General features: G+C 47.3%; 1 protein-coding gene across 2 annotated transcripts in view; it reads right to left on the bottom strand.

Moving 5' to 3' along the window:
* The window catches only part of Sytl3 (synaptotagmin like 3), a 51584-nt gene that overhangs the window by 26504 nt on the left and 12671 nt on the right, over window positions 1-12409 (bottom strand). For both annotated transcript variants that reach the window (XM_035440436.1, XM_035440437.1), the window contains exons 4-6: window positions 3130-3181; window positions 2031-2100; window positions 541-619 (exon numbers count right to left, since the gene is read on the bottom strand). In XM_035440436.1, the coding sequence (XP_035296327.1) occupies window positions 541-619; window positions 2031-2100; window positions 3130-3181 (201 nt within the window). The remainder of the gene's footprint in view (window positions 1-540; window positions 620-2030; window positions 2101-3129; window positions 3182-12409) is intronic.

The following is a 12409-nucleotide window of genomic DNA, read 5'->3' as shown; positions in this document are numbered from 1 at the left end:
AGGCAACTACAGAAAGAGGGAGGCAAATGGAAGACAAAGAAGAGGGTAGAGAAAGAGAAATGGGTGCCCCAGGTCCATTTGGACCCGTTCTATCACTGCCCAGGTCTGGACATCTTAGGAGGCCTGAGAAGCTGAAGTGGGTAAGAACATCTGAACAGAGGAATGCTGAAAGAGATGGGCTGCCAAGCCATGGCAGGGGCAATTGCACCTGCAGCTTGGGGGATTACTGCCACCTGCAGAAAAGTTTACCAGGGAGAAGATTGGACAAGCGGAAGATACCTGGCCCTGCCAGCCAGAAAGGCCAGGGTTTTGGATTTATTGCAAGATATTTTCAGGTTTTGTTTTTGTTTCTCTGGAATTCTTTGTGCTGCTGAGCTGGGCAGGTTTGGGCAAGACAAGCAGGGGTCAGAGCGAGGCCGATAGACTGAAATGGCGCCTGTCCTCCGCAAGGAGCCAGAGGCCACTCTGTGACCCATGGCTTTCCCGCCTGGGCTGCCTGCACAGGGCAGGATGGAAGAACACATCCCGAGTATCACTTACTTCTCATCTGGGTGGTGACAGACAGAAACAAGTTTTCCACGGACTTATTAAATCCTCTAAAGTGACCAAGTTCCTGTAACTGAAACAGACATAGCTGTTAGACCACCACCTGTGTTTGTCCCACCACCTCCAGGCCGCCAGTCCCCAAACACTGCAGGTGGGAAGGGGGGGAAAGGGTACAGGTGTGGGCACAAGTGTGTGTGTCTGGAGGGGATAAGGCACAGCCCCCAGGAAGGAGGCATCCCCAGCCCTCAGCCATCTTCCTCTGTGTCTGGGGGCCTCATTAAAGAATGGAGCAAGAAGGTAACAACTCCCTCTTAGACATAATGACTGACATGTCATTGGCTCACAGATGGTACTCAGCTAATTACTGCTTGTGTGACCTCCTTCCTTTCATAGCCCTACACAAATCCTATGTAGAAGGAACAGAATGCAGGTGACATAGGGACAGAGCTCTCTCCCCCAAAAGGGACACAGAAAAGGGAAAAACAGTAACTTTGTTCAGGTCTCATCCATCCACCTACCTACCCAACTGTCTGCTCACCCACCATCTACTCATGTAGCCACTATTTATTCCTCTATCTGTATCTATCCATCCATATCCACTCATCCAATGTCCATCAATCTAGCCATCCACCCATCCACCCAGTTTCCACTTGTCTATCCACCTGCCTCAACATTCTGTGTATCCATCCATTCGCCCACCCAACAATCCATGCATGCATCCATCCATCGACCATTTATCCATCTACCCACTGACTGCCCATTTGTCCACATTCATTTGCCCAGCCCATACAACTACCTGCCCAACCAACTATCCATCAATTCACCCAAAAATATGCCCCCAGAACACAATTGCAGGAGAAAATAGAGTAGAATTGTGAGGTTCACCCCAGGGTGTCTGTGAACTTGGAAAACAATGAACATGTTTTCATCTCTCAAATGGACATGTCAATTATCCCATGTAAGATAGAACCGTTCTCTTAACCCACAGATTGCTGAAGATAATAAAAGCCATACAATTCCTTGCACTTTAGTTTCCAAGCACACATAGACATTATCCTGCATGGGAAACAAGTCCAAGAATTATTTCCACTTCTCAGGTGGAAAACCAAGGTAACTCTGAGGTCAAACAGCTAAATTCTTTGGATAGAAATGATTCTGGTCTCCCCAGAGCCTGCAGACACTGATTCATTTCCACAGATGCCCCCCCACCCCCACAACCTGCCCTATACACATGTCAGACCCATGCACATTTAAAAGCACACTACAGAGTCAGGGATGGGAGCTGGTGACAAGACTCAGGACAAGATGTCTCAGGGTGCAAGCAGACAGAGCCAGCTGAGACTACAGATGGTCCCTGGCAATGGAGTGAAAAGGAAAACGTATCTCCATTCCAGCTCCAGCTAAGTCAGGATCTGTTGGCCCATCTCTCCAGCATCCTCCCTGGCCTTCCTTTCCTGCTTCCCACCCAGGGACAGATGAGTTACCCTGCCAGGGCTGCCGCTGCACTGGCTCTCACTGAGTGGTGGTGGCGTAGGAGGGACCACAGAGATTTTGCTGCCAAAGAGAAACAAAAAAAAAAAAAAATGGGTTAGAACTACTCATGTTACTAGTTTACATGTCTACAAATGTGAGAGTTTATCACTCAAGCTCTTAGCTTTGTTTGTATTTGATTTCCTTTTAAAGAAAATGGCCCAGCAGTATGGCTTGGCCCTGTCTCTCTGCACAGGTGTTGTGTGCTGGTGTCTCAGAGGGACATGAGGGTTTCACTGCCTCAGTCCTGGCATCGACTTCTCCATCACATTCTGAAGCCACTAGGGTACCCTGGCTCCCACAGAGCTGCTCTTGGACCCAGGCTTTGTGTGTGGGGTCCTATCTGGACTCTTGTATCCTTAATACAAACCACACCAGCAGAAGAACCAAAATGTGAAAAAACAAAACAAAACAAAATTTAAACACTAGAAAACTGGAAGCATGAGCTAAAAGAAGAACCCATGGCAGATGGGAAAATATAGTAAATAGTAGGTATGGCCATGTGCCTGTAATCTCAGTGCTGGGTAGGCCGGGGCAAGAGGATCGCCAGATCTTCATGGCCAGCCTGGGCTACATAGCAATGACCAGACCATGGAGCTACTGGCAAGACCCTGTATGGGGAAGGAGGAGGAGGAGAAAGGGAGGGGAATGATGATGGAGGGGGAGGAGAGAGAGAGAAGGGGGAGGAGGGGGGAGGGGGAGGGGGTATATTAGGCAGATGCCCAGCACTGGGGAAGATGCCAGAGAAAGGAAGGGAAATAAACACAACTGCTTGTTTAGACTGTCTCAAATGCACAATCAAAAATGATATTTCATTTTTTTTACAGCCTTTCAAGAGCATCTGAGAGGGAAAATGTTGAGTAAAAAATACGATAGCTAGACGGTTCCTCATGAAATCTGGACCCTCCTCTTAATCTTTTCCAAGAACTTCTTAAATTTTTTTTAAAAGTTGTGTTCCTGAGCAGTGAGCTCTAGAGGTCGGGGATTCATGAGTTCTTTCAGGACGTCCTCTGAGCTCCTGCTGACGTGGGACAAGATGTCCTATGCACTCACCTCAGCCTCTGATAAGATTGCAGGAGCTTTGCCCCAGCAGTCTCATGTTTGCCTGGGGGAGAAACAAGTCAAGGGCAGTCAGTACTGAGAACATACTGTAGGTGACAAACACTGTAATCAATACAGTAAGATTATTTTAATATCACTTCTGCTTATTAAAAAGATCCTTTGGGGGGTGGTGACAGAAATGCTCAAACCAGATCATGGGAGCTGGGTGAGATGGCTCAGCAGGTGAAGGCACTTGCCACCATACCTACCAACTTGAGCTTCATCCCCAAAATCCACATGGTGCAAGGAGAGAGATGACTCCTCCAAGTTGTTCTCTGATCACTACACATGTGCCTGGCACATTCATGCATGTGTATACACACACACACACACACACACACACACACACACACACACACACACACCATTAATAAACACAGGGTTGGATAGACGGCTCAGCAGTTAAGAGCACTGACTGCTCCTCTAAAGGACCTGGCTTTGATTCCCAGCACCCACATGGCAGCTTCCCAACCATCTGAAACTACAATTCTAGGGGTTTCAATGCCCTCTCCTGACCTCTGTGGTATCACATGTGGAGCACAGAAATATATACAGACAAAACAACCATACAATAAAAAATAGTAAACATAAAAATATAATTGTAGATGGTGGGGATTATTGTGCAGCCTTCCACCTCTGGAAAATCACTGACTTTTTAACACCCATACACATACACAGTGACTTGTTAACAGAGCCCACCACCCAAATCCATCATGTCTGGGACCGCTTCTATTAGAAGCTGATGTTGAATTAGATTTTCTAAATCTGAGTAATTTGAAACAATCCTTTAAGTTCCCCAGCTCCTTTCCCCAGGAAACACTGCATACAAAATGCCCCTTGTGATGATGACTTGAGCTAATCTCTTTTAAAATGTAATCTACTTATTTCTAGTTAGAGTGACTAATAATTTCCTAAATCAGACTGTGCCTGCAATAGTAGTCCTTTTTGTTTCCTGATGGTCTAAACCTCCCCCCACCTCAATAAAATTCTGCCTGCCCATATTCCTGTGACCACGGTGGCTCTTAGCTACCACCACAGGGGTGGGTGGGTAGGGCTGCATTGTGGTAGTAGGTTTGCAGCTCAAGGAGATTTCTAGAATCTCCATATGGCCTGGCTCACTGGGGCTCTGGGAGGGGAGGAGAGCTCTTGTGCTGTCTGGAAGATTTTAATTCATTGCAGAAATTTGGGTGTCAGTGTTACTTAAGGACACACTGACAGAGTGGGATGGATGCTACCAGGATGGGCAGGGCCACCTCTAGGAGGGACAGACAACATCCAGAGTTAAACCCTCATGTCAAGCCCAGCCCCAACCTCAAAACAGGGTGTATCCCCAAATCCAGATCTCTAGCTTGGCTGGCTCCAGAGGGGCAGGAATCTTAAAATCATAGCTAAAGGACTTTTGTCTGGTTTTGTTTGAGACAGGGTCTTGTGTAGCCCAGGCTAGCCTTAAACTCATGACACAGTCTGAGGGGGTCTTGAACTTCAAATCCCGGTGCTGGACTCGTAGGTGTTTACCACTGCCCATGATTTTATTTAGTGTGAGGACCCAAACCCAAGACCTCCTGCACTCTATCAACGGAGTCCTACCCAAGTCCAGATGTTTTTAGTCTCTGTGCTTGTGTACATTTTGGGGGTTCATACAAGCATTCTAAAAGTGACTTGGGAGCATCCCCATATGCTGGTCCACTAAGAAGTACTTCTCTGAGGCAGAACAAGAGGCCTGGCTCAAAGGCTGGCACCTAAACTAGTAAAACCAGAAGACAACACCACAGGGAGCCCCCCATCTCCAAGAGCTGCCTCAACGGTCCCGATAGGAACTGGGAGTCAGCCAAGTTCACTGCACGGTGATGGTGGCAGTGGAGACAGAGGAAAGCAAGGTAAGGGGGACAAGAAAACTGGCACAACTGCATACCCAGCAGGACCCTAGGCGAAAACACAAGGACAGTGAGCACCTACTTCATGGACCATTTAACTTCCCCTAGCCTCTCTCACCTGCCTGTCCTCGGATATCTGCGATACCCAGCCCCGAGGCACAACCCCAAGGCCATTGTTCTCCCACACCCCCAAATCTGATGCTATCATTCCATCACCCAAGGCCTAAATCATTGCCCTACATTGTGTTCCTCAGTGTTCTTGCCTTGCCTGGGCTCTTCTGTACCCACAGCCCTTGTCCTTTCCACTCCAAATAGCTTATAGTTTCTTACTGCCTGCCTGGTTTACCTGGGCTGACCTCTACCTCCGCAATTACTGTCACCCCCTACCTGGTCTCTTGGGGCTACTTCGCCAGGCATTCCTACCACCACCACCCCCCCCCGCGACTCATCTCATAACTCTCTACTAACCCCCAGCCTGTCCCCACCCCCATTTCATATGCTCCCATGGCCACACTAAGTGGCCTTGCTGCGGCGTGTTTGGCTCTCTGCTGCCCCCTGCAGGCTGTGGCAAGCAGAGGCCCAAGTCCAAATGGGAAGCACTTACCCTCAGGGCTTCTGCTTAGAAAAGCAGCCCTGAGAATTATGTTCCGACCAAACATTATGGACACTAAGGTTTGAATTTAATATCACTTATATGATCACAAGTATTTTTTTTCTTCTCGAGACAGGGTTTCTCTGTGTAGCTTTGGAGCCTATCCTGGCACTCGCTCTGGAGACCAGGCTGGCCTCGAACTCACAGAGATCTGCCTGCCTCTGCTTCCCGAGTGCTGGGATTAAAGGCGTGCACCACCAACGCCTGGCAAATATTAACTTTTTAAACCAAGTGAAAAATTCTAGGGGCTCCAACGATGACTTGGTGGCTAACAGCGCATATTACTCTTACAGAAGACCCAGGTTCAGTTCTCAGCACCCACGTGGTAGTTCACAACCTTCTGTAACTATAGTTCCATAGGATCTGATGCCCTCTTCTGACCTCTGTGGGCACCAGGCACGCCTGTGGTGCACATTCATACATGCAGGCAAAACACCCATACATATAAAATAAAATCTTTTAAAAAATTCTTAGCTTGCAACCTAAGTTTGCCTCAGGGGGAAATGGGAGACTACGTAGAGCCTCAGATCCACCGTCATTGTCCATCAGAACCTACATGGCATGAGAACCCCAAATGAGGGTGATGGGGTGACACAGCAGTCTGCCCCATGCGTGGCTCTTATTCATCCCCTGTTCCCTCCCATTACTCTTGCTCATTGCTTTTAGTACTTCAAAAACCACCAAATTTTCACATTTCTTTTTGTTGTTAATGCGTTTCTAATTCCTGTAGCCTTCTGAGGAAGTGTGCACAGAGGCCACTCCCCAGAGCTCAGGGGATCAGGGAGCAGGAGGACTGGAGAGGCCTATGTCCCACCCAGCTGCAAGCAAGACCAGCTCCTGGATGGCCCGGGGTTCCTTGAAAGATCATGTGACTGATCTGGAGGGCATGCTCATGCACACACATACGGAAAAACAACAACAACAACAACAAAAAAAAACAGAAACAAAAAACAAACAAAAAAACTAGAGGAATGTCCTTACTTTGGTCACATTACTCTCCCCTTTTCCCAGGTAGGTACTTGTCTTGAGAGCTAGGAGTTCCCTGCATTCTGAGACACTTTCCATCAAACCCACTCTGTTCCCACCATATGAACAGAACACGGGGAAACAGGGCCGCAGGTGGCAGATAAAACCAAAGATGAAGCCATTACAGTCCTCAACTGGTAGGGCTCTATTCTTAAAAGAAGGGAAATTTGAACCCAAGCGGTACCTACTCAGAGGGAAGTTTATGTGGAGATGGGTTTGTGGCAATGAAGGCAGGGCTGGGGTGAAGCTTCTAAAAGTCAAGGACATGCCAGAGCTGCTGAGACCCACTAGAGGCTCGACGAACATGGGGAAGCATAGTCACCTTGGTCTTGGGGTTCCAGCCTCTAAGATATCTAACAGTAACTCTCCACTACTTGGAGCTATGGAAGTAACAAAGGCTTTGGCATTTTACTGTGGTGTCCTAAGAAGCCAGTCTAGAGACCCTTTGTGATTTAGTCACCACCTTCCTCTCCAGGGTCACCTGCTGCCACTACCATCCTGTGTACTTGGTCTTGGTCAGGTAAGGTCTCCAAACAGATACACTGCATAACCCACATTTTATATTCTCTCTAAACCTCTCTCAACTGAAATGGACCTTGTCTGTACCTCATGTTCATATCTTAGTAATGGTTTATTCTCAGCGATATGACTGTTGTGTGCTGTTAGCCTGAACTGTCGGCTGGGCACAGTCTAGAGTCACCTGGGAAGAGTTTCAGCTGTGGAACTGACTAGATCAGGATGGCCTCTGAACATGTCTCTGGGGACTGTCTTGGCTATTAACCGATATAGGAAAACCCAGCCCATCCAGGGCAGCACGGTTCCCTAGTTTGGCGCCCCAGATTGTATCAACCTGAAGAAAGCCAGCTAGGTGTACGATACAAGCAAGCAAGAACAAATTCATTTCTCTCTGCTCTTGCCTGAGGATGTGATGTGGCCCAGATGCTTGAGAGCCTGCCTTGACTTCTCCTCAGTGACGGACTGGGACCTAGAAATTTGAGCCTAATGAACCCTTCCCCACCTAAGTTGCTTTTGGCTGTGGACAGAGTTTGGAAGGAGGTGGGAAAGGTCCTGGGGAAGAGTAATCACAATGCATTACATACATCTGTGAAATTGCAAAAGAACAAACTAAATTGATTTTTTTAATGGAAAAGAAAATCAAGAAATCTGCTTTGGGAAGATTGATACCTACAAACACTAGGTAAAAGCAGAAAGTTTAAAGGTCAGGGCCTTATGCTATCTATTGATCATGAAATCCAACTTGATTATCTCTGCTTTACCTGGCTTGGTTGGACCAGTCTAGAATTCAGGGACCTGACAAGCACCCAGCCTGCTGGGAGCATCACTTCTAGAGTACACCATTCTCTCTGTGGTGTCATGTCTGTGGGCTTTCCTCTTAAGGAGAATATCAAGGAAAAAAATCAATCAAAAACAGGATCCCATCCTTTAATATAAGAAATAGAGGGCTAGAAAGATGGCCCAGTGGTTAAGAGCATTGACTGCTCTTCCAGAGGACCTGGCTTCAATTCCCAGCACCCAGCTCACAACTGTAACTCCAAGATCTGAAACCCTCACACAAACATACATGCAGGCAAAACACCAATGCAAATAAAGTAAAATTTAAATTAAACTTAAAAAAGAAACAGAGCATTTTATTTCTGGAAAATAAATGTGATTTCACTAAAGATACTAATTAGCAGGAGTGTGAACTCACATGAACTGTAAGCAAGCCTTACAGAACCCATCCCTGTAGAGTCTGATTATTGGGGTTGGTGGGTTCTCATGGGTGAGCAGTGCAGAGGACACTTGAGCAGAGCTGTACACATACTTAATGGAACCTATCTCTTTAAAGTTTTTATTTGTTTAGTGCATGTGTGAGAGACAAAATATGGGAGTCAATCCTTTCTGTGTGGAGCCTGGAGACCAAACACGGGTCATCATAGTTGGTTGCTGAACCATCTCTCACCAGCCCTTTGTCCTTTCTGTCCAGGGGATAGAATCCAGGGCCTTGTGCATGCCGGACAACCATTCTGCCACGGAGCCACATTCCCAGCCCCTCTACTGCTGGTCCTCCATGAGCCCAGGTGCTTCCAGGCCACACCAGTCTGATTCTGTCTCCAAAATCCTGTGACCAGATGGGCACGGACTAAGTTGCCTGAGTAGAAGATTAAGACCCTTAAAAGTCGTTTGAAAAATTAAACACCACTTGCTACAGAAGGGGATAAAGATTCCCCATCTCCATAGTGACAACATGCAGACTCACCCTGGTTTGTGATACAATAGGTCCCAGAGACATTTAGCAGAGGGGGTGCAGAGGACCAGCCTCCTTAAGTCATTGTATTTCCAGTTTTAACAGTAGAGGGCGTTTGAGTAGATTGTTTACGTATAACATTTACCCTCTTTTAACTGAAAAGAGTTAAAACTACTGATGTTGCTTTCTGATTTGTGTGTGTGTGTGTGTGTGTGTGTGTGTGTGTGTGTGTGTGTGTGTGTGTATGCTCATGCATTTGAGACAGAATCTCACTGTATAGTCAGCCTCAGTGCTGGGACCACAGATGTGCATATTGCCTGACTTTCATCTATTACACACACACACACACACACACACACACACACACACACACAACACACACACACACACGTGTCAAGGCGTCAGGTAGTCCAGACTGGCCTCAAACTCACCTCAAACTCACTCTGTATCTGAAGTCAACCTTGACCTTCTGATGCTCCTGCCCCTGATGCCTAAGTGCTAGGATGACAAGCATACACGGCTGTGCCTTGTTTTATATGACGCAGAGAATCAAACCCTGAGCTTTGTGCACATTAAGCAGATGTTCTACAAACTGATGACCATTAAGGCATAAAAACGTCAAGTTTGTAGGATAAAACAAAAAGCTACCACTGGCACCAACATAAAGTGCACTTCCAGCAACGAGCCAAAAGGCGGCGCCAAGAGTAAAGGTGATTTCCAGTTTCAGCCAGGGTAAAAAAATGCCCATCATAGTTAACATAGCCACTTTACTAGCAGCTCTTGAGCCCACAGTACTCATAAAGAATGCCCTGGCGACTTGCCTAACATAACCCTGTTCAAGTCCCACCCGCCCCATCTAACATGTCCCCAGTGCCTCACTGAATTGCAACCTCAGTGTGTAAAGCCGGGAGCTACAAACTGGAAACACTTTCAGCTAATTATGAAGCCAGGGTCCCTGAAACCACATTAGAAGCCTCTGCACACACCACCAAATCTTGCAGACAGCAGATCTAGAGGGAACAATGCCAAGACAGCCAGGGAAGATTCCTAAAGACACTTTAGAGCCGTGAAGCCCTGGCCGCCCACAGGAAGATTCCAATGAGAACAGATAAACCTCAACAATATCACAAGAGCAGGGGCTGGGGAGATGGCTCAGCAGTTAAGAATACTTGCTGTTCTTGCAGAGGATCTGAGTTCAGATCCCAGCACCCACATCAGTTCTAGGAGTAGACTGGTAGCCAGGGAGCCTTAGTGATTCTCCACCACAGTCCTGGGGCTACTGGCACACATACAATCACACTGGCTGAGATTCTGACCCCAGAACCTCATAATTAAGCAGCAAACTCTCTTCCCCCTGAGCCATCCTGCCAGCGCTCTTAAGGTCTTTTTTAAAAGTTGGGAGATTGGCAGAGCAAATGTTCCCACAGTCTATCTCTATTACTCTTTACTGAATATGACTTCCATCTAGTCTACTTTCATGGAAATTTTGGTATCATTTATCTTAAATGACACATATCTAACAGAACCATTAAGGGAGGAATAAGTAAAACACATATAAAGGAAACTGATGCTGAGGGTGTAGTGATCCCTGGAATTGCAACTCAACATTAAGCTTGGCTTAGTTTTCAATGCTAAAATGAAAACTCACAACACCTGAGCCTGAGATGGGTACTTGTGGGTATAGCTCTGCCTTCATCATCAAATAGCCCTGCCTTTCCTACCCACAATCATAACTTGGCTGAATAAATGGTGAGACATTCTGAGGATGGATGAGGTGAGGTCATCAGAGATCACATGGTTCACGATGCTTAAGTGTCTGGAAAATGTCCTTTACAAAGTACGGTGCAGAGAAATAGCAGGATAAAATTAAAGATGAAATTGCTCCCAGTTACACAAACATCACATAAAGTTGTCATCAGTCATTTTTATAGCTATGTCTTTTATGATTCAACTAAACAGTTAAAAATCTTTAGTACCTTTTAATACAGTAGGGGAGGGTGTCAGAGGACAACTTGTGCGAGTTGGGTTCTCTTCTACCATGTGGAATTGAACTCAGGTTGTCAGTCTTGGCAGCAGGGCATCCTTCCCCCCAAAAGCCACCTTACTGGTCCCTAAATAGTTTTAAAGATGTGACTATATGCACATGAACACACCTGGGGGGAGGGTGGGCAGAAATAATGTGTAAAAGAGTATTCCCTGGGTGAAACTGGTCAGCTTTTAACATCTCCACTCTCCCTTCCCCCCATCTCCTCCTGCTTAGATCTCACTTTCTTTTGATGGGAGTGAACCCAGGGTCCCACACGGGCCAGGCCAGTGCTCTATAAAGCCTTAGCTCCAGTCAGCCTCACTTTCCGATTTTTAAATGAACACATAGTGCTTACAGGCAAAACAAAAGCGCAAATGGAATTCGATGCTTCCAAGAGGGCCAGAGTATGGGGAGAAGGCAGCTGCCCATCCTGCTGAGCATACCAAATGAAATGCCCTTCCTAGAAGGTGTGTTGGCAAAGCAGCAGCATAACCCTTTCAAGTGTTCCCGCATCCAACCAGCCACCCTCCTTTTGAGAAATCTAGCCAAGGGAATCACACAGAAATGCCAAGCCCCCGTACAAGATGTTCACCACAGTGATCTGCCGAGGAAAAAATCAAATAAAACGGTGTCGTGCCTGCCAGTTGGGGAAAGGTTGAACAAATTGTAGCAGCTCTGTTGATGTATAAAGTCATTGGTACGTTTCAGACGGTGTCTGTGGTGGTTTGAAGGAGAAATGTCCCTCACAGGCTCATGTATTTGAATACTTGGTCCCCCGGCTGGTGATGCAGTTTGGGGAGGCTATGGAACCTTAAGGAGGTGGAGCCTTAGTGGAGGAAGGGTGTGGGCATTGAGGGTTTATAGTCTGGTCCCACTTCCTGTTCTCTCTCTCTCTCTCTCTCTCTTCTCTCTCTCTCTCTCTCTCTCTCTCTCTCTCTCCTCTCCTCTCTCTCCTCCCTCCTCCCTCCCTCCCTCCTCTCCCTCCCTCCTCCCTCCCCTCCCCCTCCCTCCCTCCCTCCCCCCCTCCCTCCTCTCCCTCCCTCTCTCTCTCTCTCTCTCTCTCTCTCTCTCTCTCTCTCTCTCTCCCCCCTTCCTGTGTGAGGATGCAATGGGATAAGTCAGCATACTGCTCCTGTCGCCAACCATGCCATGCAGTGCCGTGCCGTGCCATCCCTGCCAGGATGGCCTCTATCCACCCGGAACTATATACCAAAATAAACCTGTTTTTTCTTTTTTCTTCCCTCTCTCCGAGACAGGGTTTCTCTGTGTAGCCCTGGCTGTCCTGTTACTCACTCTATAGACCAGGCTGGCCTCTAACTCAGAGATCCGCCAGCCTCTGCCTCCCCAGTGCTGGGTTTAAAGGCGTGCACCACCACCACCTGGCCAAACCCCTTCGTCTAAGTTGC

The sequence above is a fragment of the Cricetulus griseus genome, chromosome 2 (assembly GCF_003668045.3).
Source record: "Cricetulus griseus strain 17A/GY chromosome 2, alternate assembly CriGri-PICRH-1.0, whole genome shotgun sequence".
NCBI lineage: Eukaryota > Metazoa > Chordata > Mammalia > Rodentia > Cricetidae > Cricetulus > Cricetulus griseus.
The sequence above is the reverse complement of the archived record's forward strand: the minus strand, read 5'-3'. Positions and strand labels throughout refer to the sequence as shown.